This window comes from Hylobates moloch, unplaced genomic scaffold (genome assembly GCF_009828535.3).
Source record: "Hylobates moloch isolate HMO894 unplaced genomic scaffold, HMol_V3 SCAFFOLD_1, whole genome shotgun sequence".
In the NCBI taxonomy this organism is placed as follows: domain Eukaryota; kingdom Metazoa; phylum Chordata; class Mammalia; order Primates; family Hylobatidae; genus Hylobates; species Hylobates moloch.
This window is the reverse complement of record NW_026652276.1, coordinates 165076374-165104320: the sequence shown is the minus strand read 5'-3', so window position 1 is coordinate 165104320 and position 27947 is coordinate 165076374. Positions and strand designations below refer to the sequence as shown.

At 40.6% G+C, this 27947-nt stretch overlaps 1 protein-coding gene across 1 annotated transcript; it reads right to left on the bottom strand.

The window, feature by feature from the left end:
* Window positions 1–636: 636 nt before the first annotated feature.
* Window positions 637–27947, bottom strand: PON1 (paraoxonase 1). The gene is made up of 9 exons (XM_032761011.1): window positions 27817–27947; window positions 21765–21835; window positions 20204–20259; window positions 18794–18962; window positions 14802–14928; window positions 11387–11587; window positions 9260–9341; window positions 5167–5295; window positions 637–2046 (listed from the first exon to the last, which is right to left on the bottom strand). Exons 1-9 carry the CDS (start codon window positions 27888–27890, stop codon window positions 1888–1890), a joined length of 1068 nt encoding a protein of 355 aa, XP_032616902.1. The 5' UTR covers window positions 27891–27947; the 3' UTR covers window positions 637–1887.

The following is a 27947-nucleotide window of genomic DNA, read 5'->3' as shown; positions in this document are numbered from 1 at the left end:
TCAGTATGTGCTGTGTCAAATTGGATAGGCTTTTGTTTCTTCAGTGGAATTTGCTTATTCTATCAAGAACAAGAAAGAACAGAATGTGGTCATTTTATTGCAGATGTTAGGGAGCCTAACTACTCAGGAGATTCTTTCTAAATAATGAAATATGTTGGGGGTGTTCCTAAGCATCACACTCATTGATAATTTCAAGACAGTCTTTCAGAGAACCCAGCATCCTGGGCTGTGAGCAGCATCTCAGAAGAATTGAGCCCTTGTAGGGCACAGGATATTATGTCACTGGAATCATGACTAACTCCAATCTTGCTGTGAAGAAAGTGGTTTTTTGACCCAGACAAAATGTTGCTGTTTATTACTTCAAGTCAGTGATTCTTAAACTGTTGGTGGTTCTCAATTTATTGGCAAAACATTTTTCCCGAAATGCCAGACTATCATCATAACAAGTGCCCTAGAAAAACTTCATTTCTGGCTGGGTGTGGTGGCTCACACCTGTAATCCCAGCACTTTGGAAGGCCAAGGCAGGTGGATCACCTGAGGTCAGGTGTTCGAGACCAGCCTGGCCAACATGGTGAAACCCTGTCTCTACTAAAAATACAAAAATTAGCCGGGCATGGTGGTGTGCGCATGTAGTTCCAGCTGCCCGGGAGACTGAGGCACAAGAATCTCTTGAACCTGGGAGGCAGAGGTTGCAGTGAGCCGAGATCGCACCACTGCACTCCAGCCTGAGCAACAGAGTGAGATTCGGTCTCAAAAACAAAACAAAAACAAGAAATTTGTTTCTAAAGTCACTGCCTTAACACCCCAAAGAAGTAATTCATCATGAAGGTTATACCTTCAAAACAGAAAAACAAATAAATGAAAATGGGTAACCTTTATATATCAGCCTCTATAACAAAATGGTAAAGTCATGTTTTCTTCCTAGTCATGTCTCAGAAGATAGCCAAAGGGGTTGTTGATCTTTTCTATTTGTTTGTTTACCTTTCTATTTTTTTCTTTTCAGCCCCCACAACAAGTTTAAATATTAAACAAAAACCCACCAGCACTACCACCACCTCAACAACAGTGTAGTCTTTGGGGACACTTCTTGTAGCTTTGCCCGAGTCAATTATGGGATTCATTCTGTATCCAATCATCAAAGTGAACAAACTTCCTTTCACCAAGTCAAAGACACTCTAATGTACAATTTGTGCCAAGATCATAGAGACTCATAATTTTCAGGTGTGACAACACTCCCAAGAATTTTAAGATTTTCCTATGTGTCATTGCAACAGGAGAATTGAAAAAGCAAGAGTACAAGGGGAGTTGGAATAATTCAGGTTAATATTTACTGAGAAAGTCATATATCGAAGGGAAAATGGGAGTAAGTCTGACTGCCATAGTCAGACTTACTATGTGCGTGGAGTAGAGGGGAACTTCATAATGCATATGTTTTCTGGCCTGTGAACTGGAGTCCCTGGGTGAGTACTGGAGTTCTAAAGACATGTGAGCTAACACCCTGCTCCCCTGTGTCTTCTGAACAAGACATGGCAAGGCAGCAATACACACATGTGCTTTTGGGCAACACATGTTTTAGGGTAAGTACTTTTGGGGTCACACACTGTTATTTAATATCTGACAATTGGCATAACTGATTTATCCATTTTAGTGAGAAGGATTTTTACGGTAAATGAGGTTTTCAAGTATTCCAAGACTGATTTGATAGTGTATTCTCAAAAAAAGCCCTACACATCATATTGCTCCCAGTTAAACAGTGCTTTGATGCTTCATGATGTCCGCATTTAGGGTGAGCATTCATTGTTCAGCTAAGAACACTAGGTCCTTGGAATATGGCAAGCGGTTGAAATAATGGCCTCAGTTTCTATGGCATGGGTGCAAATCGGTCTGTTAGAGCTCACAGTAGAGAGCTTTGTGAAACACTGTGCCAATCAGCAGTTTCCCTTTGTACACAGAGGCAACTGTACTGCCTTGCAACACTGTGCCATTTTCTGCATAAACCTGTGTCACTTTAGGTTCTTCTGTTAGAATGTTCTCGATTCGAAGCACCTGTGGAAGAAATAACATTGGGTTAATATTTTTGTTGTCACTTAAAATAATCATGCAGAATAGGGTTATCCTCCATAAGAAGCCGTATAATCTTATACAATGAGATAAATCCTATTTTGTTCCAAAATTACACTTAACACACCTGTTTCCTCATTTGGGAACAGGTGGGTACTGATCGCAAGTGATCTTTAGCAGAGGTGGAGAGTATCTAGACCTACAGGGACGAGGCAGGAAATGCAAATGAGCAGCACATCCTGGATGTGGGACATTAGGGAGCAGTGGGGATTTCAGTCAATGTGGAGGGAGGAAGCAGTTACTCAGTATGATGGTTAATACTGACAGTCAACTTGATTGGAATGAAGGATGCAAAGTATTGATCCTGGGTGTGCCTGTGAGGGTGTTGCCAAAGGAGATTAACATTTGAGTCAGTGGGCTGGGAAAGGGAGATCCACCCTTAATCTGGGTGGGCACAATCTAATCAGCTGCCAGCAAATATAAAGCAGGCAGAAAAACATGAAGAGGGGAGACTGGCCTAGCCTCCCAGCCTACATCTTTCTCCTGTGCTGATGCTTCCTGCCCTCAAACATCAGACTCCAAATTCTTCAGTTTTGAGACTCAGGCTGGCTCTCCTTGCTCTTCAGACTTGCAGACAGCCTACTGGGGGACCTTGTGATCAGGTAAGTTAATACTTAATAAACCCCCCTTTACATATATATATATATATATATATATATATATATATATATATATCCTATTAGTTCTGTCCCTCTAGGGAACATTGACTAATACACTCAGCAATAGCCAAACTGTTGCCATGCAGTAATTAAGGTCCGTTTTCATGTATTTTCAGGTAAGCCAGGGAACTGGATGTTTACACTTAATTCCTGGTTTTTAAAATGCAGACAAAGAAGAAAAAAAAAATTGGCCCTCAAAAAACCACATCTCTGTACCATACTCATGCGTTCTGAACTTAACCTCCTGTCTCTAAATGTATAAGATTTTGTAACAGTTTCCTTCACTTAATTGAGGAGAAATGTGATTGTATCATTAATAACAGTGTAGTATCATGTTAAGCCAACCATATGAAATAGCCAATATTTGATCATTCTGGCTGTCAAAAATAGCAATCGCATGTGATTCAACTTAGTATGAAAAGCACTACACTGAGGTGGGAGACCTGGGTCATGTCTTGGATCTTCCACTCACATTTGTTTCTCATCTGTAGAATGAAATGGGTGGGACTAGATTATCTCTAAATTCCCCTTCAACTCTAACTTTCTATTATTAAGCCTTTATGATAATACATAATGACTTGCAGAAAGGATATCTACATCACAAATGTGGCGGACTGTGAAGGCCACTGCATGGATATAAAAGGGTCTGTGGGAACATTCAAAATGACCTCTTAAAAATAGCTGGCACCAAAGACAGATGTCTTAGGAAATTGCCATAGCATTAACATGTAGTAGTTACAGGGAAATAGTTGATGGTACACCTTGGCTTAGCTAAGCTTCTTGTTAATAAAACTAAATCATTCTTCTAGGGGCAGTGCATTAGATAATGAATTGTTATTACTTTTTGCTATTCCTTTGCAGATCAATCATTAGAAATGAAGTATTTTTTCCAGAACAACAAACCAAGTCCATGCTATAGCAAATGACCCAAGATTACTAAATGAGCTAACAAGCAAGAAAAATTAGAATCTAACATTCTGCTTAGTTCTGAGCACTGAACACTCCACAGCATACATTTCTTCAATTCTATTAAACATACCATTCAGCAACCCTAATAGCTAAAAACTAGCAAAAGGCACAAAGGATTGCCATTAAACATGATCACAATTGTCCTGTAAACCTAGAGATAAAAGGTAAGAGAGGTAGATGGAAATACACATTTGGATTTTTTTTTTTAAACCCAAGAGATATGGGCTTTAACACTTTTTTTTTTCCTGTTGGGCAGGTGAAATGGACTCTTAAAACTGAGCTTTAACAATACACAGCAGTAGACAATATGTCAAAATGATACCATATATATGATGTAAATAATAAGTATCCTTAGTAGAAACTGAAAACTCAGTAAATGTGCAAATACCTATATTGAAGTAGGTTGCAAATTCTTATTTATACCCAAAATAGTTCACTGAATAAAGACCATGGACAAAAAATGGGACCTTTGAGTACTGCAACTAAGGTGGAAGATGAGATCTTCTAAGCCAGAATAATTCCAGCTATTTATCTTGCCACCTGCAGGAAGATCTAGAGAGGCTGGCCAATGTGCTCCAGGACTGGTCCATTGCATGGACCTGTGCGTATACCACCACACAGGAAGGGGGAGTTGAATAGGAAGGCATGTAACAAATGAATGATTAAACCATAGCAGTATGGCATCATTATATTCTTTGAGGATCCCTTAACCAGAGGCCAAGTTCCTCTCAGGCAACCCTCTCCACCAACCACCGTCTACCTGTTCTGGCTTCTGGTATTCACTTCCTCCCTCCCTTGCTAGCCCTGGGGTACTGCATTATCCTCTGTTGATTACCCTACACTGTGTCCACACATTTTGTATATAGTCCTTTGATTAAACTCCCCTCAAATTATCCAATTTAAGTGTGCCATGTGTTTCTTGCCTAGACTCTGAATAAAGCACCTCCAAAAGCCTTCATTTCTGATCATTTGGATCATCTATCTATGTCCCCCCTTTTATTTGCACATAGAATTGAGAATTGGCCGGGCACAGTGGCTCACGCCTGTAATCTCAGCACTTTGGGAGGCCGAGGCGGGTGGATCACAGGTCAGGAGATCAAGACCATCCTGGCCAACAGGTTGAAACCCTGTCTCTACTTAAAAAAAAAAAAAAAAATACAAAAAATTAGCCGAGCGTGGGGGCAGGTGCCTGTGGTCCCAGCTACTTGGGAGGCTGAGTCAAGAGAATGATGTGAATCTGGGAGGCAGAGCTTGCAGTGAGCTGAGATCACACCACTGCACTCCAGCCTGGGCGACAGAGCGAGACTCTGTCTCAAAAAAAAAAAAAAAAAAAAAAAAGAATTGAGAATTATGTTTTCAACTGAAAAAACAGTAGCTGGGAATAAAGTCACTTATCTGGTTCATTTTTAAAACTTACCTCTGATGCAGGAGGATTCTCTGAGTCATAGAAGAAGATTTTCATGCCATTGGGATGGCATCCGACCCAAAGGTCTCCTGTCTCAGGATCCACAGATATGTTATCCACGAGGGTATTAAAGTCGAGGGACTTAAAAGATTAAAAACAAGAAAAGAACAAGACATAAAGTAAAACACAATTGTGATGGAGCAAAATATATCAGAGAAAATTTGCCTCTTGTCCTTGGTCACCATGCTGCTGCTTCCAAGGATACAATTCCGCCCCATTTCAATAGGACTCACAAAATTCCTCTGACCTTCATCTATGCTAGTATTTTGTCAATTTCCAGGGCAGAATTGGGCAGCGGGGAGATACTGAAATCCAAGAAAGACTGTTAAAAGTTAGACAAAATCATTTGTACCAACATCTGTGCATGGACCTAAAACTGAAAAAAAGAAGTTTTCGGTGCAGCATGAAACAGCTCCTTCTAAAATGGCATGTGCTAATGATATTTTTAAAAGCATTCAGAAAACAACCAGGAAATGTAGATTCTTTCTCAGAAGAACATCAATGAAACGTGGACTCTTTAATGGCTAATCATAGGCTGTGCAGCCAGAGAAGAAATGATCACCCAGGGTCTCATTTTTGCCTTGTAGTTGAGGAAAAGTTTGTTCTTTAGTTTCCTGATGTTATTCAACTCCCTGTTCTTCTGCTGTTTATTCTCTAAATATAAGTTGCAAGCATTTGATGACTGCACAGATTGCTGTCGAGGCTCTCTACAAGGATCATAAATAATACCAATGATTCTTAATTCCACCATTCATCATCTTGGCTGCCTTCTACCGGGGAGAAATCCCATCTATTTGTTTACCTCTAATTCTCAGTTGGAGAAATAATATCTACCATGTACTTCAGAGGCCAGCATACCTCAGTGCCCAGAGAACCTGTAAATAACTGGTCATGACTCATTGCAAAAGCCAGGGCATGAGCAGACAGCTGCAGAAAACCAACGTTTCCCTGTGCCTCCTACTCAAAATGAGAGCTGTTCCTCACATGCCCAAGGAGGGATTAGAGGGCTCAAGCATCGTGGCAGAGCCTCAATCTCGCCACCATGCAGAGCCATCAGTCTTTCTTACCCCAGAGACAGGCAAGGCAGGCGGCTCCATGCTTTCTCCATCCCTAAACCCCTGTCCATCCCAGTATCAGCACACCACTCTGATACCATAATGTCTTTAAATGAGGAAAATGTTTGTTTCAGGGCTTTGCTCTTATCTTTGGAAGCAGTACAGCCAATTGGTGAATTCCATGGCAGATGAAACCTACTGATGAGAGTGGGAGTGGGAGAAGGACACAGAAACCTGGGGTCCCATTCATTCAACACGCAATTTCTGAGCTCCTACATGAGGTCTGCAAGGAACGCAGCACCTGGAGAGCACCAGGTACCCAGCAGACACAGCTCATGCCATGGATGTGCTGACAGTCCAGCAGGGAGCCTGTTCTGACTCCAGCAATGAACTATTTGCCTTGCAAATAAATAATTCCTCTCCATGCTAACTCACGGCAAGACCCCTGCATATCACATCTCACACTCCCATAAAGGCAACTGGAAAAATTCGCATTCCTTGGTCAAGAAAACATAATAAATTATTCTCTTTGGGAAAAACAGAGTATTCTCTGTTAACAAATATTCCAGGTTTTTGCGAATTGAGGTTCATTGAAGTGTGACTAATTCATTGACTAAGTCCTGGAATCTTTTTTGGAGAGAGGAGAGAATTATTTCTATCGTAGTAAAATATATATAAAATTTGACATTTTAACCATTTTTAAGTGTAAAACACAGTGGCATTAAGTATATTCACAATGTTGTGTAACCATCATCATCATCATCCCTCTCCAGAACTTTCAATCAGCCCCAAATAGAAATCCTGTACCCATTAAACAATAGCTCCCTATTCTTCTCTCCCACAAGTTCCTAGTAATCACCATTCTATTCTATTTTCTGTCTCCATGAATTTGCCTGTTCTAGGTACTTCCTATTAGTAAATCATACAATATTTATCCTTTTGTGGCTGGCTTATGTCATTTAGCATCATGTTTTCAAGGCTCATCCATGTTGTAGCAGGTATCAGAACTTCATTCTTTTTTTTTTTTTTTTTTTTTTTTGAGCTGGAGTTTTGCTCTTGTTGCCCAGGATGAAGTGCAATGGTGCAATCTCAGCTCACTGCAACCTCTGCCTCCCGGGTTCAAGTGATTCTCCTGCCTCAGTCTCCCAGGTAGCTGGGATTATAGGCATGTGCCACCATGCCTGGCTAATTTTTTGTATCTTTAGTAAAGATGGGATTTCACCATGTTGGCCAGGCTGGTCTTGAACTCTTGACCTCGTGATCCACCCACCTCAGCCTCCCAAAGTGCTGGGATTACAGGTGTGAGCCACCGCACGCGGCTAAGAACTTCATTCCTTTTTAAGGCTGAATAATATCCGATTGGACATAAACCCATCCACACCTCATCACAGATTTAAGATTAGCCTCAGCTAGTTTATCAAATTACTTGGCACTCTCGGGCATTAATTAACTGATATTAATTAATACAGTCTTTCAAAAGAATGAATAATGTGACAATTGATGGATAACCTTTTTGGGGTTTTCATGATGGGAGACAGGCACGGTCTGTTGCTGAAATTGGCCTCGCCCTCAGTCTCGCCCTGGTGAGAGCAGAGCCTTGACATTCTGTGGTGAATGTATGTTACATTGGGTTCTATTCTCATGAAATTCTTTAACTTTTGTTTTACAGAAATACCCATTGTTAAAACCGCAGCTTGTTTTTTATTCCCTCAGCCAATACGAGCGTGTGAAATTCCATTTTACTTGACCTAATACCAAACTAGCCCTGCCAGTGATTTTTAATGTCAAACACGATGTTACATTTGATGTTGCTTTAAGGTAATTTTCTCTGAGTGAGGCCCCTCGTGACAGTCTCTCGGATGTGCTGACAGGAACAGTCATACAACTGGCGCTGACAGTGCTTCCTGCAGTGGGCGTTTATGGCAGGAAAGCACCGTCTTGTTGTTTTTCGGAGGTAGAGGGCTGCTTTCTTAGGGCTCTAGTTTGCTCTTGGTCTCTTTCTCCTCTCCTTTGTGTTTTCACCCCTTTTGACTCCAACCTTCAGACGACCAGAATTGGTGGGGGCAGGAGGTGAACCCCTGAAGCATGCCCAGCCCCACCACAGTAATTTAACAAGTATTTGTTAAGTGCCAGCTAGGCAATGCGAATTGTACCAGAAGCAAATAGAAAAACAGCCTGTCCTGGTGGAGCTTACACCCTAGTTGGGGAATCAGGTAATAAAGGGGATGAATAAAATATATAGTATGTTAGCAATACATGCTGAATGGAAAAATAAAGCAGAAAAGGCGAGGGAAAATATGTAGGGGGAGGGAGCAGTTCCAGGTTTCGAAGACCGAGGTGACGTTTTAGTAAAAATGAAAGGAGATGAAGGAGAGGGTCATGGAGATCTGAAGGAAGGTTTCTCCTCCTAGCAGAGGGTATGGTGCCCCGTTCTGAGACAGTGGCAGGAGACGTGGGGCAGGGACACAATGGTTGGAGGTAAAGGCAGAGAGGTGAGGGGCAGCCAGGTCACCTGGCAGCCATCGTGAGAGCGTGGACTTCATAAACATTGCGGAGAGCAGCCCTGCATGAAGTAAAATTTGAGGCTATTTCTTGGCTGTTCCATCAACGTAGAGGAAAAAAGAGAAAGAAGGGGAGGGGAGGAGAGGGAAGGAAGGTGGAGGAGAGGGAGAACAGGAGAAAGGAAGGAAGAAAGGCAGGAAGGGAGGGATGGAAGGAGGATCTGGGAACACAATGCCAAGCTTAAAATTTGCTAGAGCAGAAAGAATGCAAGGTTCACGGGTGAGAGGTGGGGTTTGCTGTTTGCCACTCTGCAGTTGAGTAAAAATGAACAACAAACACATAACCATGCTAATGACTCTTAATAAAGGAGTGAAAAATTGGTTCTCACCCACTCCAATTAAGCAGTCCTTTTTTCTTCACATTTAATTTCACAAATCAATTAGAATCTAATTATCACTCTGCAAACTTACAGTGTTAATACATCTTACCTTCAATGGAGTTAAAGTCCAATTAGCATGCTTTTCATACACATGAATCTTATGAGCCAGCAATTCAGCTATATAGACATACCTTCAAAGAAGAAAGAGCTACATCAAAGTACTAGAAGTAACACAACTTGAGAGATTAAGATGAAGTTGTAATAACGATTCATCGGGAAGAACTTTGCTTAAGGAATGGAAAATGGAACCCATCTCAAACACACTAAATTCTGAAAGAACTCAGTGAGTTTACAGTGCACAGAGGGGTTTAATCTCTGAAAAGTTATTTCTGAAGGAGGGGACATAGTTGTCCTTATCAGTATGGAAGGAACTTAGCCCTAACACCAACTTTTAGTATCTGGGAATGAAATGCACTACAGTGTTTCTCTTTTGGTTTGTCAATTTAGTGTCAAGCCCCAGGTTCTGCATTTCAGGGGATAGTGAGTTCTCTTTCAGGAAAGTTGCAGGAAAGCCCTTGGACAACAGCCCCTTGTTTTAATCCAGAGAAAATATGAGAGAAGAAAAGTTGCTTGGCCTGGATTGAGAGAAGTCTTCCTCCTCTTCTGCCCTAAGTGTGGTCCTGACCCTGTGGCTTTAGTCATACCCCACAAAGATCTGGGGTTAGTCTAAGCACTGTGCATCCCCCCAACAAAAAAAAAAGAAATTACTGCTCAATTATCTTCTATTTTCAAAAACTGGTCTATGATATGAATAATTAAAAGCTGTCCCTGTCCCTGTTGCTCTCGCTTGCTTGCTTGCTTTTTCTTTTTTCTCTCTTTCTCTTTCTTTCTTTCCTTCTTCTTTCTTTCTTCTTTCTTTCTTTCTTCTTTCTTTCTTTCTCTTTCTTTCCTTCCTTCCTTCCTTCCTTTCTTTCCTTTCTTTCTTTCTTTTTTTTTTAAAAAAAAAAACGGAGTCTTTCTCTGTCACCCAGGCTGGAATGCAGTGGTGCAATCTCAGCTCACTGCAACCTCCACCTCCCAGGTTCAAGCGATTCTCCTGCCTGGCCTCCCTGGTAGCTGGGATTACAGGAGTGCGCCACCACGCCTGGCTAATTTTTGTATTTTTAGTAGAGATGGGGTTTTGCCATGATGGCCAGGATGGTCTATGACCTCAGGTGATCCATCCACCTTGGCTTCCCGAAGTGCTAGGATTACAGGCATGAGCCACCACACCTGGCCCCTGTTGCTTTTTCTAAGCATATGTTACTGACTCTGAAATCCTTGATGATGACACAAGATGAGAAAGGGCATATGTATGGATGGATATAGATATTTCATGTATATACCAATGCTATCCAAAATGCAGTCTCCAGACCAATGTTGGTTTGCAAATTGTTTGTTGTAGCTCACCATGAGATAACATTATAAATCAAATACATCACTAAGCACACTGCTTAGTTAAACTGACTTGTTTTTCACAGTAATACTTTCTTGATGAAGGAAGTATTGCCTTGATTTACATTTTGGTACAAATTCTTTATCTTGTCATAAACCTGCACTACTGACGTATACCTGCATACTATTCATCTCATTATACACTCACATCTTTACTCAAAACAAAGCTATTCAGACATACTAAATCTTCATCACAGTTCCCCTCTTAAAATGTACTTTCTTTCCAAAAAGGAAATAAAGCCAGTATGCCTTCACAATGAAATTTTTGATTTGATAATTTCATCCCCTGAAAAATTAAGACATTTTACATTTTTCCTAATTTTTTTTTTTTTTTTTTTTTTTGAGACGGAGTCTTGCTCTGTCGCCCAGGCTGGAGTGCAGTGGCGCAGTCTCGGCTCACTGCAAGCTCTGCCTCCCGGGTTCACGCCATTCTCCTGCCTCAGCCTCTCCGAGTAGCTGGGACTACAGGCGCCCGCCACCACGCCCGGCTAATTTTTTTGTATTTTTAGTAGAGACGGGGTTTCACCGTGGTCTCAATCTCCTGACCTCGTGATCCGCCCGCCTCGGCCTCCCAAAGTGCTGGGATTACAAGCGTGAGCCACCGCGCCCGGCCCATTTTTCCTAATTTTATCTCACTAGGGTAACATGTTAAAATGTATCATATTACTTAAAAAAAGAATATATTCCAAGATCTCTCCTGAGAATCTGAGTAAATCCACTACATTTCAGAGAGTTCACATACTTGCCATCAGGTGAAACGTTGATTCCATTAGCAAAATCAAATCCTTCTGCCACCACTCGAACTTCACTTGGACTATAGTAAACAACATATGACCACGCTAAACCCAAATACACCTCCCAGGATCGTAAGTAGGGGTCAAGAAAATAGTGATCATTTGTGGCATAAAAGTGCTCAGGTCCCACAGCAACAATATCATTCAAACTGCAATTAAAACATACACACATAGTATATAAGGTGAAGGTATTGAACATTACAGGATTATTAATTGGCATTCCTCACTGTCTATTCCTAAAATCAAGATATGGCATGGAGCCTTCGTGCTAGCTATAATGGAACAGAATTAATAGGAAATTAGTCCTGCCAATACAATCCTTAAAGACAATCATTGGTCTAAGAAATCTGAGGAGGTGATTACAGCACTGTAACATAAAAATCCTATTATATGTATCTTAAAATAATGTTACGTCGTGTGTGTGTGTGTGTGTGTATCTGTGTGTGTCTGTGTGTAAACACACTAAATTCAGTAGAAATTAAATTAGGCCAGAAATCATTGTCAGGGCAAAAATGTGCTCACATATCTGTGCTCACATAGAACTAACTCCCGTAAGAAATTGAAAAAATGCTGAACCAGCAGCCTGGATACTTGCATTTTAGTTAAAGCTCTGCTACTATTAGCTGTGTGATCTAAGAAAAATCAATCTTTTCACATGTCAGGACCTCAGTTTCCTTATCTGTGAAAGCAGGATGATAGACTGGTTGATCTTCCAACCTTAAGATTTCGTGATTCTAAACTGAATGAAATGTCCATGAACAAGAATGCTCAGAAATAGAATGCTATGGCTTCTTTTTTTTTTTTCCTTTCTGATTAGGATTCTCTGTTACTGAAAATGTAAGATATATGAGTCTATTTTTCTGCTTTAATAGGTACAATAGTGAACACATAAGTGAGTCATTCTTTGCTGATTGAGGTGATAGAAGTTCCCCAGAGCATGATCTGGGAGAAAATTATCTCTGCTCTATTGCAGAGGGCGTCACGGCCAGCGCATCAGCTCTGACGCAGCTCTGAGCTCTCAGGCAAGTTAGACAGGCACGCAGAGCCTCAGTTTTCTCATCTGTAAAGAGAGGTTAAATGATATTCTCAAAATCATACAGCTCATTAGTAGAAGACTAAGGGTCAGGATCTTAATTTGTGGAGTTGCAGTGGGAATTACAATGAGACAATGCCTGTTGTGTGCTTTGCAGGGAGTATGACATTCAATAAACCCTCAGTCAATGCTAGCCACTATTACAACATGAAAAAAAGAAAAGGTCTCAGAACTTAGGATTAGTCTGGACAGGCTCCAGACATAAATCTGCAATCTGATTTTACTCTCTCTTTTTTAAATTTCTGAAATTAGTATGCTGGACTATCATTTGTCTGTTTTTCGCAGAAAGGAACAGAGTGGAATGGTTTAGAGCAATAGCTTTTTATTGCTGAAAATTTACTACCCCCAGGTGTAGTAAAATAAATAAATAAATAACAAATTTTTAAAGGGTAATAGAGTAATGGCTTTGAAATCTGATGGACACCATTTGAATCCTGACACTGCTTGCTTGTGGGGCCACAGCATTGTCACTAAATTTTGAGCCACTATTCTGAACCTCTGTTTTCTCTGTATACCTTGAAAGGCTAGAGTAAGAATAAAATGAAATAATGAATGCAAAGGCCTTCACACCATGCCTGGCATACAGTAAACGACCAATAATAACAGTTGTGATATATGAATAGTAACAGGTTTAAATTATAATAGATTTAGTTATTGGAATATTAATGTTATAAACAACCATAAAATACAAAGAAGAACATTCACACAGCTAATCCTTGGCTTGAGAGAGCAGAACTCTAGTTAATTATGGCACCGTGGTTATTTTCAGTCTCCTGTGCTGCCTAAGACCAATATTTTTGCAACTGGCTCAAGAAAAAAATACTCCAACCCGGTAACTTAGACAAATCTGAGATTTCCAAGATTAAATGTTAAAACACATAATTTTTTTCACTATTTTGTAGCGGTTTAAAGCACCAGCTCTGAACTCATGTTACCAGGATTAGAATCACAGCTGCACCATTTACTGATGATGTCATCTGGGAAAACTTAACAATTCGTCCAGGCCTCAACTTTTAAAAATCCAAAATGGATATAATAATAACACCTAATTCAGAAGGTATTTGTAAAACATCAATAAAATAATCTGTTTGAATTAGTTAGTGTAGCACCTGACTTACAGAGAAAGCTCATTTATTAGTGTTATCATTTGACCAGCTTCTCCATTCTGCATACTTTTCTCTACTTTAAATCTTGGTGTTCTTCACATTCTCCACTCAGTGACCTTATTCTCTCTCGAAAATATATTTGTTAAATGAATGCATGAATAAACTCTTCCACCAAAAGCTGTTCTTTGAACTTTTACTCATCTTGGTGGGGCAGAAGATGACCTGAGCTGGGGTTTCTACTTGGCCACTAGTGAGTTGATTGGCCCTCATCCAGTAACTCAATTTCTCTCCAATCTCATTTTCCTCATCCTCAAACCACCAGATAAGAAAGAAGAGGAAGGGGTCCTGGTAACACAGAGTGCACACTATATACCAGGCCCTTAGCTAGGTACCTGCAAAGAGTATCAATCTAGATTTACAAATATGGAGGTAGTCAAATGTTATACATAAATTATATAAAAATAGGTTGGGATTCTAGAAAATCGTAATCAGTTGGAGGTAAGTGTTTCAGAAGATAGTGTTAGATTGTTCTCCTAAATACATCACTGGCTTTACAAGCCAAATCTTCATAGGGCATGTGAGGAAGTTAACTGAGATTGGAGATTGTTGAGTGTTTTATTTCACCATATGTTACGTGAACAAGATGCCTAGGGTGGAATTGAGTGTTACCACATATCTGCTATTGCATAAATTTTGTGCAATCAAACAGCAGCGGAGGCAGTATAAGGAGGTCTTAGATGCACTTGATTCAGGGTCTCCTCTTGGGTCTGTGTTTCTAATTCGTGGAAACATCTAAGAGTCTACTTTTTAATATAAATAAATAAGCTCATGATGTCAAATTTATCTATGAAGGCTGTTTGGGTTTGAAATACTAAGTCTGGTTCTGAAGAAGAGAAGGATTTTTTTCCTGGTAATAACTTGAATGGAGATCCTGAGGCCAGGAGCCAGCGTCCAACCAGCTCAGGAAACAAGAGAGGAAAAGAATGGGCCGTCTCTGAGGAGCTTGAGTCCTCAAAAGGTTCTTCAGAAGAGCATGTGGAGGAGTTTGTGATCATTAGAAATGAGTTGAACAGCCATACCTACTATGGCCAAAAGAAAAAACTAAAAGTGGATTAACTATCCACTACAGCTAAAGGAAAATAGAAATGTGATATATCTCAGTACTTAGGCAGAAGTTTATGTCTGATGGTTTTTAGATGCAAAAGCGATTTTTCTTCTTCTTGAAATTTAAACAACTCCACCGTGGACTTGGCATCTGGATGGTTCACCACCAGGAGGTACATGGCATTATCTGAGAGGAGATTAAAAACAAAAACGAAACATTAACTGAGCTCTCACCGTCAGCCCTGTCTCCAACAACCAATTTCAACCCACCTCCAGCTAGTAGTTAGGATGTCAGACAGATGGAATATTTTCATCTCTTTGTAGAGAGAAGCATTTGTGATTGCTCCTGTTCCAAACAAAAGTGGCTCAAGGAAGAACCAGTGACAGTCTCTGAAAACTCAAGACTCCACAGGAGAAAAAAAAATTCTCAAGAATGAGTATCACTGACACTAAAACTCCAAAGAACCCTTTAAGTTTTCCAGTTCAAATGGTCTCCACGAGATGCACAGTTGCGATGAAAGGGATAAAAACCATGGGAACTCCCAATACAAGAAGGTGTGATCAGGTGTAATTTACACAATGTGAGATGATAAATTCCATAGAAGAACATCTGAGAAATAGTAGCAAACAAACAGAAGCAGCTTCCTTGGGTCAGTGGGACTTTAAGAACACAAAGGCGACCAGTCTAAGTGGTCAAGAATGTGTGATCAGAGTTGGCAAGTGAAAGTTAGATTATGATCTTTGCCTTAAGAAAGAGTAGGTCTTTTGAAACCTCTGACATGATCATATTGGCGTTTTTGTTTTGTTTTGTTTTGTTTTTGAGATGGAGTTTCACTCTTGTTGCCCAGGCTGGAGTGCAATGGCGCCATCTCGGCTCACTGCAACCTCCGCCTCCCAGGTTCAAGTGATTCTCCTGCCTCAGCCTCCCAAGTAGCTGGGATTACAGGCACCCACCACCATGCCTGGCTAATTTTTGTGTTTTTAGTAGAGATGGGGTTTCACCATGTTAAGATGCAAAATTTGGCAGGTTGAATTGAGAAGACTTGAACAGAGAAAGCTGCTAAGATGATGTTCATTATCCCATTCAGCAAACAAGTGTTTAATTTATTTCAGTTGGTGTTAAATGCTACAAAGGAAACATACAACAGGATAAAAGAATAGAGAGTAATGAAATACTATCTTCATGGGAGTCAGGCATGTTCTCTCTGATGAGGGGATGTTAGAGCAAAAATCTAAGTGAAATAAGAGAACAAATAATGTGGATATCTAGGGAAAGAGCATTCCAGGCTGAGGGGAGAAAGTGTGCAAAGGCCCAGGGGCAGAACTTCCTGGACATATTCACTTAATTGTAAGGCTGTGCTGGGAGCAGAGTGAAGGCAAGAGAGAGTGGGAGAGTGAGAGGGCTGAAGCCACAGGGAGCCAGAATCAGTCTTGTTAGGGCTTAAGGTGAAGATCCAAGCTTTGCTCACTGGGGGATTTGAACCAAGGAGTAACATGAGCTGAGGCTACAGCAGTAATCCAGCAATGTGGAGAGAAAGGACTGGACCAAGAGGATGCCACTGGCAATAAAAGGCAGGAAAGGCCATGAGAGGCATTTGACAGGAAGAATCCAAAGGCCCTGAATAGAGCTGAGGAAGGAGGATGCTGGAAATCAAATTCAAGTGAGGATTAAAACCTGAATTCACATTTTGTGCAGTGGATTCTACTTCTAGAAATGTATCCTAAGGATATAGTCACAGAAAATACATGTGCGAGAAAGTTTATTTTGGCATTGTTTGCAATGAGCATAAAGGTGGGAACAACCTAAATATTTGCTAGCAGATGAGCTATATTATGGTGCTCCCACACAACTGAATCCCGAATCGCCTTGGCAAAGCAGCTGCAAATGTGCTGTATATAAAGGAGTCCATGATGTAGTGTTTAATGCAGAAGCAATTTATAGAAGGAGTTGTGTAATATTACCTCATTTTTATTTTAAAAAGTATCCACACATCAAACACTATATTTCTTTGCCCTTAAAAATATTTTTAAAGGCCGGGCGCGGTGGCTCACGCCTGTAATCCCAGCACTTTGGGAGGCCGAGGCGGGTGGATCAAGAGGTCAGGAGATCGAGACCATCCTAGCTAACATGGTGAAACCCCGTCTCTACTAAAAATACAAAAAAATTAGCTGGGCGTCGTGGCGGGCGCCTGTAGTCCCAGCTACTCGGGAGGCTGAGGCAGGAGAATGGCGTGAACCCGGGAGGTGGAGCTTGCAGTGAGCCAAGATCGCGCCACTGCACTCCAGCCTGGGCGACAGAGAGAGACTCCGTCTCAAAATATATATAATGGTGATGAATGGGTGGATGAGTGGAGAGTCCATTGAAAGGGACATATATATATATATATATATATATGTGTGTGTGTGTGTGTGTCTCACATGGGGAAGAGAAGGAAATATAAAAGGATGGAAAATCATTTTCAACATTTTGAGTTTAAAGTGTCTATAGGAAAGGAATCCAAATAGAAGTGTCTAGTAAGCACCTGCAGCATTAAAAGTGAAGGGCTAATGAAAAGAAGAAGAAGAATAATACCCCTATTTGGGGATGTCCTCCTAGAAAGCAGGCAGCATGACACTGGTTTGAAAGTTCTAAAATAGAGAAAATATAGAGGAAGTAAAAGATCAAACCTCTGGGGTACTGCTCAGGGAAGTAGCAATGAGTGACAAAACAATGAATTGGGGAGAAAACCTGTAGTAGGATGAGAACCGGAACAGCTAGGTGCACTGCAGTATAAGAGAAGAGCAAGTTTTGTGAATGAGAAAATGGTGAACAGCATAAAAGGAGGTGAAGGAGGCTGAGCGCGGTGGCTCACACCTGTAATCCCAGCACTTTGGGAGGCCGAGGTGGGAGGATTTCCTGAGCTCAGGAGTTCGAGACCAGCCTGGGCAACATGGTGAAACCCCCATCTCTACTAAAATATGAAAAATTAGACCACCTGTGGTCTCCGCTACTCAGGAGGCTGAGACAGGAGAATTGCTTGAACCCGGGAGGTGGAGGTTTCAGTGAGCCAAGATTGTGCCACTGCACTCCAGCCTGGGAGAGAGCGAGACTCCATCTCAAAAACAAAACAAAAAACAAAAGGAGGTGAAGGAAGGAAGGAAGAGGGAAAGAAGGAGAGGGAGGAAGGGAAGAGAGGAGATTTGTTAATAGGAACATCACTGATGATTCTCAAGGTAGCAATTTTAGCCATCCACAGTGGGGAAAGTCCAGAAGAAGAACTGAATGAGGGATCATCTGATGATGAAATGGAGGTAATGGGTATAAACGTGGTTCTTAACCCTAGCCTGGTATTTTTATCAACTGAACAACTTTTAACAAGTACTGTGATCCAGGCCTCCCTCAGACTAATGGAATTGGAATCTGTCGAGCTGGGGGCTGGGCATCGAGTCTTTTTAAACTCTTCAGGTGGTACCATTGTGCAACTGGGGCTGAAAATTAATACAGAGACAATGAAGTGACAGCAAATAGAAAGGGAGAAATGGGGTAAAGACATAAAGGATGACACCAAGTTATGACGAAAGGGACCAACATGCAGAAGAGCATTTTGAACACAGAACAGAGGAACCAGCAGACAGGAGGCATTGAAGGTGATGGGACCGGCAGAAAGCTGACCATGGTGACTTTCTGTCACTGGACCTATAGGTTACAGATGCCTTGGGTTAGAAAAATCTGTTCCTGTAAATGCCTGAGTCTTGAAAACTGTTTAAAACGGAAAAGCTGTAATGATCAGGGCTGGATATTATTATTATGGTAATTATAGGGATAATGTGAATGTTAGTATTTTACAAAATTAGGTGCTTTACAAATCTTAAATATTTTAGCATTCTCAAGTATTTAAGTGGTTTTACTATAAAGTTCAATTAACATAGAGGGTAAGTTTAAAACCCAGAGTAAGAACATTATTCATGATTATGCCTTGTTTGGATGAGAAAAAATAATTCATTTATTGGCATGTTTTTCTGTTTTTGTTTTAAGTTTGGTTTTGATTTTAATAAATAGTAAATATTGTTACCTTCATCTGTGAATGTGCTAATCCCATGTGGGTTAAATGAAGATAAATCAAATTTACTTCCAGTGATCCCCAATTCCAACACTGTTGGATTTTCTTCATTCAGGTCCATCAGAAGTATTTTTCCAGGACTGTTGGGGTTGAAGCTCTTTATTCCAGGATATTTTAATCCCTTATAAACCATGGAGGAGAAAAATCAAGCACAATACCAGTACTTCAAATGCTAATAGAGGTGCTACATGGCCCATGGGTTCGTGTTGACTGCTCCAAACCACAGGGTTAGCCAGATGGCCACATAGGAAGCCTCTTAGTTAGCTTGTGTGATGGGTCCCCAGGAGAAGTCTTCTGGAAGCCACATGCTCCACTAGACCACCCCACACAAACCCTTTCATCCCCTGCAGCAAAGTCATATGTGCACCACACTACAGCTTCCAGCCCATGAGAAAGATTAAAAATGGAAGAGCAGACCAAAGAGGCAATTAATAATAGTCTTCAATGATATAAGCAACGAATACAGAGAGAATATTGCTTATGGCTTTTAAACTGTTCCCTGGTAGGTCCTTGGAAGCATCTCAAAGACAGAGGTTTAGTGGGCCAGAGGAACTACTCCTTCCTTAGCCTTCAATCAAAACAACAAAGCTCTTGTTTTATATATTGTGTTCCCATATAAGATTTTGCTTGAAATATGCCTTATGTTGCTCAAGAAAGTTCGCAAGACATTGCTTTGCAGGATGACTAGTCTACCATCTTTGTAAGAGAAAACTGGACTAAATAAATTACAAGGGGTAGCAAAGGTTTTTAAATGGCTGGATGATTATCTATCGTTTCCTATCAACTCTTATGTTATGATCTCTAGGCCAGATGGTGGACTTCTTTTGTTTTGCACTATATCAGCTACCATAGCGATCTATATGCAGAAGAGTTTCAGCAAATATGGTGGATTCTCTCTTCAAAGCTTGGGAATTGGGAATTGGGACCTATCAACAATTTTAAATTAAAGGGCTTATTCTGAAATTTGTTTAAAAATGTGAAAGTTGAAATGACATGTGAAGTAGTATACATTAAATGTATATTTAATTTAGCAAATATTTGAATATGGCAATTCTAAGTGCTTAGGGAATAGACAATTGAGGGGAAAACAATTCTTGAATACACTGAACTCACAAAAAAATTGCTGCAATGGAAGCTAAGGTAATATGGTTCAGTGTAGACCGAAGAACACAAATATGCATAGAACACTCACGATCATAATTATAGCACAAGTGTAAATGCATACACAATTTGTCTTTTAAAACATGACTGTTCATTTTATTTGAAAGTGGGCATGGGTATACAGAAAGCCTAAGTGAAAGACTTAAACTGCCAGTCCTAGAAAACGTTCTAGAACACAGAAAAGTGAAAGAAAACACTTACAGAGCTAATGAAAGCCAGTCCATTAGGCAGTATCTCCAAGTCTTCAGAGCCAGTTTCTGCCAGAAAAGAGAACAGAAAGTACAGGTTGCTTCACATTATTTCAGGAAGTGGATCCATTTCTTCATCACACCTCACTTAAAACTGGGGGCTATATATTACTCTTCTTTAATAGGTTCAGAATAATTCATTCTTTCATTTATTCAAATTGATGAATGCGATTATATGGAAATTAAAAATATATTAATATCATTAACAAGTTTAATTAAAATTTACACTTAGTATATTTGTTTTAAATTGATGGACTAGAGCTTTTTCCTCAAAGAGTGAATCCTCTTAAAGTTCATGGAAATTCACAAAATATACAAAAGCCATGATTATTTGAAAAGAACTTGTTGTTTTCTAAAGATACAAGGCAAATTACAAATATATGTTGATACTTAATAGTTCCAAATCAGTTAAACCCTTGGAAAGCCATATTGAAGATATAAGCAAATTCCAGATAGTTGAGTTAAAGTGGGGATACATTTTAGGTGATCAAGAATATGAATTTTTACTACTAATTATAAACATCAGTTAAATATTACTGTCTTCAAGTTATACTTTAAGTACGTGTACATTTTTAACATTTCAATTTATCTAGAGAAAAATGAACTATTTGATAGGTATTTATACACTTAGTGGAAAGTTTGCTTTTCAAAAACCCAGTGATATTTGATATCAATATCACATTTTTCTAGAAAACAATTGCACCATAAGATATCTAGTGAAATTTAGTGGTCCTAAGTCATCTGGTCTAGCCTCCTGAGCCTTAATCAACTGAGATGAATAATTCTAAAAGAACAGAGAAAAAAAAAAAAAGAAACACCCAAAACACACAAAAGCATGATCTCAAACCAGTTGTCCTCAAATAACAAAGCTGGTTGGTTGGAACCAGCTGGAGAGTTGAGCCCAGGGACTCTGCTTGTTGGTTGCCTCCCAGCTGCTATTCTCCTACCCTTTTATCTTTGCTGACAGGGCCTGCCTCCCACATTGGAGGCTCGATAATTACTTTCCCAGCATCCTTTGCAGCTAGGGCACCAGCCTGTCCTACAGCTCTGACAAATAAGATCTAAGGGGAAATCTGCTGAGAGCTTCTGGAAAAAATTTTCCTCTCCAATATCAAAAGAGAGACGCATAAGGAGAAGCCTTGTGGTAATTGCAAAGTCCTGTCAGAGCCTTTCTAAAAAAAGTTACCTTTATTCACTGCTTTATCTGGCTCTCCCTCCCTTCTTCTGCCATCTCCTCAGGTTAGATTACCATGGAATTAAACATTATTCTATTTTTCTTTTTTTTTTTTTTGCTCTATTGATCAAACAAAAACAAACAACCAAAACTGCCAACACCTTGGCAATATGTTGGTGAAGTCAAATGTCAAACAACATGGTACTTATCATTAACTACCACTGACTCTCCTGATTAAAAATTTTATTTTTGGACAGAATTAAACAGGCACATTAATCACACAAAGAGCAAAAAAATACCGGAAGTTCAAATGAGACCCTTCTTCCTCTCACATACATACCGATTCCTTTAACTAAATTACAGTTAGGAAGTTCTACGGGTTGTACCTCTCGGAGAGCATTAAGTCGTGTTCTGTGGGGGAGAAAGAAATAAAACACACACAAAACTATTCAGAAATTATAATTAAGTTGCAAAGGTAGGCAGCCCACAAAGTTCTCCTTCACTGTACTTTGCCTGAGTTTCAACTCCAGAGTTTTTCCTGCAATTTTTCCAGGCAAGGCCAGGGCAAGACAAGTGGGGAACTCTGCGTACAATATTTAGTTTTTATTTAGCAGAGGTGGATAGGTACACATGAGAGATACATAATATCCTCTCCAGGGCTCTGTGTACTTTGGCAGGAGCAGGAGCAATTTCATCAGTGTCTAAGGACTGCTAGGTGGAAAGTCCGGGTGAATGGCAACACGGTTCCAGTTTATTCCATTGATGTTTTAGAGTTGCTGACAGCTGGGCAGCCTCCTACTCATCTGCCCAATCTGACTCCACAGCCTGGACTGGGCATCTGCTTTGTGATGTAATGCTTGAAAAATACAGGTACGTTGAAAGGATTTGTAACTTCAAAAAATCATACACAAGGCCTGCATGTAAAAAGGCATTTAATACACACAGGTGCACTCACACACACATACACGAGCGACTTGTTAGATATGAGTGCACAAACACCATGGAAAACGTCTGCGTAAAGGACAAAGGAAAAATGAACAGATGTGAGAGGGAAGTACCAGCCGGCTGCCTGAGCAGAGCGAAGCTACTGATGCTGCATTCGAAAGAAACAGACGACGTTAGCACAACCAAGAGATTTAAACAATAAACTTTTTTTTTTTTTGAGAACTAATGATACAGTATTGTCATAGCAAGTAGTGACAATTATCCAAATATCCCTAAAAATCTTATTTGGCTTCAGATAGGCTAAGAAATTTACTTGTACTCACAGGAGGAAGATGGGCTACAGGGGGAACAGACACGCTAGATAAAATTCTTACCGATGTGGTAAGAATTTTACGAATGATACGAATTTGGGGGCGATTGATCTTTCATTTATTCATTCAGAAAAAAATGAGCACATTCCTACCATCAGGCCACTGGCTATCATTTTCACTCTCTAGGAAAATCTGACCTAAGAGGCAAGGAGTACCTCTTAGTAATCTGCTTTGTAAAAGTGCCACAGTTTGTCCCAGTGCACAACCAGAGTAAAGAGCCACCAGTCTAGGTACTAGAAACACAGAGATGAATGAATAGATGATGAAGGTTTGGACTGTGAGGAGACTGTGGTTTCCTAATTGATAGATGTGAACTTAGAAAACAGGCTTCCAAGGAAAGTTGGAATCTGTCCCATAACCTAAGAAATGGAAAGGTATTTCCAAAATGGAAATCTGACATTATAATTGCAAATATTCACAATAAGGAAATAAAAGGGGAAGTGATAAAGCAGTGGCTTACAAACTTTTCAGACAGAGACTCACATTAGGAAAAGTATTTTATATGGTGCGAACGCCCAGCACATGCACAAACATACGTATACACATCTGAATCAAGCTTCACAAAACAATACTCGTCCTAATCTGTGTGATACATTCATAACTTTTCTGTTCAATTCTGTTTCATTTATTTTAAAATGTTGATAGTTATTTACTAAATTGACTTTGTTAGCCAGCATTTGAAAAAAGTCTGGTCTAGGGAAAGTGTAGTGAATATTTGTAGCATGCCCTCAAGGAACCAAAGGGCAGGTACAAGATGTTAAGGGTGATGGTCATAACCGAGGACTACACAAAGACTGGCATGGAAGGAGAGATTCAAGGACATAAAATCACTGAATGGGCCAAGACTTGTGAAAAACACCAAGGATAGTCAAATTCACTTTTCTTAGACTCAAAACCACATGGGAAGAATACTCACGCTGCCTGACTCACAAGGGTCACTAAACATATGGGTTCACAAAAGATGGAGAAAGGCAGAACTGGTCAGCTCCTATTCTAATTCAGGCTTCTCTCTCATAGAAGATGATCTCTAGCCTGGAAAAGGTAGAATAATCACAGTTAAAGGGAGCCTGGGGCAGGCAAGGAGGCATTAAGTCAGCACCTGTTGATTTGGGTTCCAATTTGTGGCCCAAACGCGTCATATCTCAACAGGATAATCATTGCTACTACAGTTCAGGTACTGTATATGCCCTTGTTTAATCCTTAAACACTTCCGTGAGGTGTTATTTTCCCTAAGTTATAGTTGACCAAGATTAAGTGGCTTTCTAAGGCCACAGAGTTATAAAGTGGCTGAGTAGGGATTGGAATTCAAGTATGAACACAAAGCTCACATTTAGCTCTCTGACCAGGCAAAATCTACAGAGAATACTGCTTAAAAGCTAGAAGATGCACCTGAAAATTGACCCATCTATGTTATTATCATCCAACTCATATTTTTTCTACCTCATTTTCAATTTATTAGGAAATATCTTGTCAAAGGCTTAAGTCCAAATGTTCTGGGACTAAGAGATAAGGGTCAATGTCTGAGATATATCCCTGATTCGCTAGACTCTGAACTCTGTGCAGAAACCATACAGCCTTTGCTGTGAACTTGTCTGAGTCTGCTTTGTGTTGCTGTAAAGGAACATCTGAGGCTGAGCAACTGATAAAGAAAAAAGGTTTATTTGGCTTATGATTCTGGATGGTTAGAAAGTTCAAGATTGGGTATCTGCATCTGGTGAGGGGCTCTGGCTGCTTCCACTCATGGCAGAAGATGAAGAGGAGCCAGTACTCGCAGAGATCATGGGATGAGGGAGGATGTAAGAGAGGGGAGAGGTAGCAGGCTTTTTTCAATCAACCAGCTATCTCGAAATGAATAGAGTGAGAATTCACTCACTCCCAAGGAAGGCATTAATCTATTCATGAGGGATCCATCTTCATGACCCAGACACTTCCCACTGGGCCCCACCTCCAACATTGGAGATCAAATATGAGGTTTGGAGAGGACGAACATCCAAACCAAAGCAGAAGTATTCAGTGAAAATACATGCTGGCTGCTTGCAGAAGAAAGCAGAGATCTTTGCCTAGGCATTAAGAAATCCATATCCATTCTCAAACTCTTCTTGGGGCCAAATTCACTCTTATCAGTCTATTTTCTGCTACTACACATGCCTCATTCATTCAAATTCCTTTTTATGGCCTACTATGTGCCAAGCCCCAATAAAGGCTCTCACACATGGTTCCTCATTTAATCTTTTTAGCCACCTTTGAGAAAAAGATGAATGTTTACCCTGTTTTGTAGGTAAGGAAATAGAGGCACTGAGAGGCTGAGTAATTTGCACGTGGTTGATATTTAAGAGGGTAGAGTTGGGATTTGAAATTAGGTGTCATGATACTAAGGACTCTTTCCTGTATCTCTTTCAAACCTCTTTTTATTTGCTCACACTTTTCACTTCACCTAGAATGCTCTTAAGGCCGTTACCCACTGGGAAGATCCCTACTCATGATGCTTTGTAGCTTTTCCAGTCTTCTGCGCTGGGATTAATAACTCCTTAGTTTACCCTCAGGAACCTTCACATATACGTCTGTCAACTTTCTTACCATAGTTGTCAGTTTCACAGCTGTCAGTTTTTGTTCTTTTGCTCCCAGTAGACTTTAAAATTGGTGAGTGAATACTGCATCCTATTCATTCCTATAACCTCCAGCAGAAACACAACGTTTGCAAAGAGAAGGTACTCTGCAGATGTCCACTGAAGTGTTTTGTGGAGATACTAGGCAAGTACATCGGACTGAGAAGATGGTGTTGGTTGCATTCATAGAGGAGACTGGAGGGTTGGAGGATTATTTGTCCTTATCTCAGACTTTCAATGAGGTATGATTATAATACATATTCAAGTGTCACTCTAGATTTTTGAGATCACATATGACAGCTATAAAAGCTAACATTTACAGGACACCTGCTATATGCCTGATTTATATACATATATATATACTTAGTTTTATTTATATGTTTTATATAAATATAATATATGTATATGTATATATGTGTGTGTGTGTATATATATATATATATATATATATATATATATATATGCTGTAATATGTATTATTATCCCCTAATTTTCAGGTGGAGAAACAGGCTGGAACTTTTCTGGAATAAAGTGGTAAAATAACTTGAAAGTTGCAGAAATGAGATGTAACCTAGGTCATCAGGAATCCACCACTACTCTCTTCCCACAACTGTGTGTTGCCTACAGTAAGCATGGAATGGCAGAAATGCATTGAGAGGCCCAACGTTAGCTTTGTGGTTTCCTTCTGAGAAGGGAAACTCAGTGTACTCACGTATTGTAATTGGCAATGTAGGGACAAGGAAGTTGTCATACAGATGCTGCAACATTCCATAGTCCAAGTTGGGGTAGGGGAGGGGAGCTGTTTCTACCATCATCCAAGGCATTCCATGGATTTGTGCGGCACATACGGCCGACTACAAAGGTGGGAGACTCGTGGGTGGGAGACTCGTGGTCTAGGGGAACTCTCTCAGTTCTTTTCTCTGTGCTGCTCCCACCTGGGAAACTCAGAAATCTCTTGAGGCATCCCTTGTGTGCTTCCTTAAGTTCCCTCCAGCCCAGACATATATAGCTTCCTGTGAGACCCACACACATACACTACAAGTCTGAAGAAAAAAGGATGCATCTACCCTGGGGATTTGGCTTGCTCCTGATGCAGGCCTCATGATGTCATCTCTTGCCTTCTCTCCCTGGGGCAGATTCATTATCTCTAATCCCCCAGGGAGTTTGTTCAGTGACGCTGGTACTGATTCAATAGTGTGGGGCAGGGCTTGAGATTCTGCATGTGCAGGGAGCCCCTAGGTGACGCTCAGGCATCTGGTCCCCAGACCCAGTTGAGTAGCTAGGTTTTAGGGGTTTCCAACAGTGAGTACAATTTCCCTTCCTTCCTCTGTCTGGGCCACTCCAGGAGGTTCAGCAACCCATCCTTTATCTATATATTTTTATCTATACCTATAATCTCCTTTGGCAGCCACCAGCACTGTGATTAATAAAAACTCACAAACTGTAATTTTTACATGATTTAAAAGCCATGAATATCAACTGCTTCTTACTTTTTTTCTGCACTCTGTAACTTAAAAAAATTAGAAAAACCTCCACAATAAATAGTAAAAACCCATTCTGAATGTAAGCTTCTAATTAGTCCATAAGCTCATATAATTTTTTATATTTAATTTTTATTAGGTTTTACTTTAAAGTAAATAAGGCATTGTTGACTAAGCCTTAGAGACTAGGATGATCTCTAGACTTTGAACTCCTGTTAAAAGTTATGAAACTTTTGATACATTCTTAAAATATCCCCACCCCCCTTGTATAGCACTTAACCCTTTATTAAATACTTTAAAGGGAAGCAGGGAACTAACATTTATTGAATAGCTACTCTGTCGCAGGCAGTGTGTATTACCATTTCCAGTTAACTGAAGCAGCTAAGGTTAGAGATGTAAAGTGATTTGCCCAAAATCCCATACTCACGGGGCAGAGCTAAACCCCAGGACATCAGATGCTGGCTCCAGGGTTCCCTCTTCCCGGCCTGCCCCCACTGAAGCGAGCCATCACAGCACACGTTAGCTCCCACCTGCTCGGGTCCACACGCAGTTTTGCTGTGGCCCTCAGTAGCCTCAATTTGAGAATCTTTAAGCCTGGGAGGTTTGCCATGGCCAGGCAGTCAAGGCGCAGAAGCGACGGGGGCTCCTTTCTCTAATACACAAAACATCAGGAGAACCCCCGGCCTGGGGGTTCTGTAGCCAGGGCACACAAATCTTCATGAAAAATTAATTCGTGTATGCTGACAACCTGGGCACTCACACCCCTGGCAATTGCCTCCTTATCCCATGTCTCAGGCCATGAGCAAGAGTTTGTTTTCAAGTGACACTTGACGGCTGGACAAACATTTATGAAACCCCCACAGAGTGTGCATCTAGCACCTGCTTGTAAATGTTCTGTTAACAGCCTGGACCCAACTCTCTGGGGGCTCGTGGAGCTGGCAGGGAGTGAGGAGGACGAAGGCTGCAGCCCTCACCGCAACCCAACTTACTGGTAAGAAGACTGGTGGTTCCTGAAGAGTGCCAGTCCCATCCCCAAGAGGGTGAGCGCAATCAGCTTCGCCATGGTCGGGGATAGACGAAGGGATCGATGGGCACAGACACCGACGGGCTAGGAGGCTCT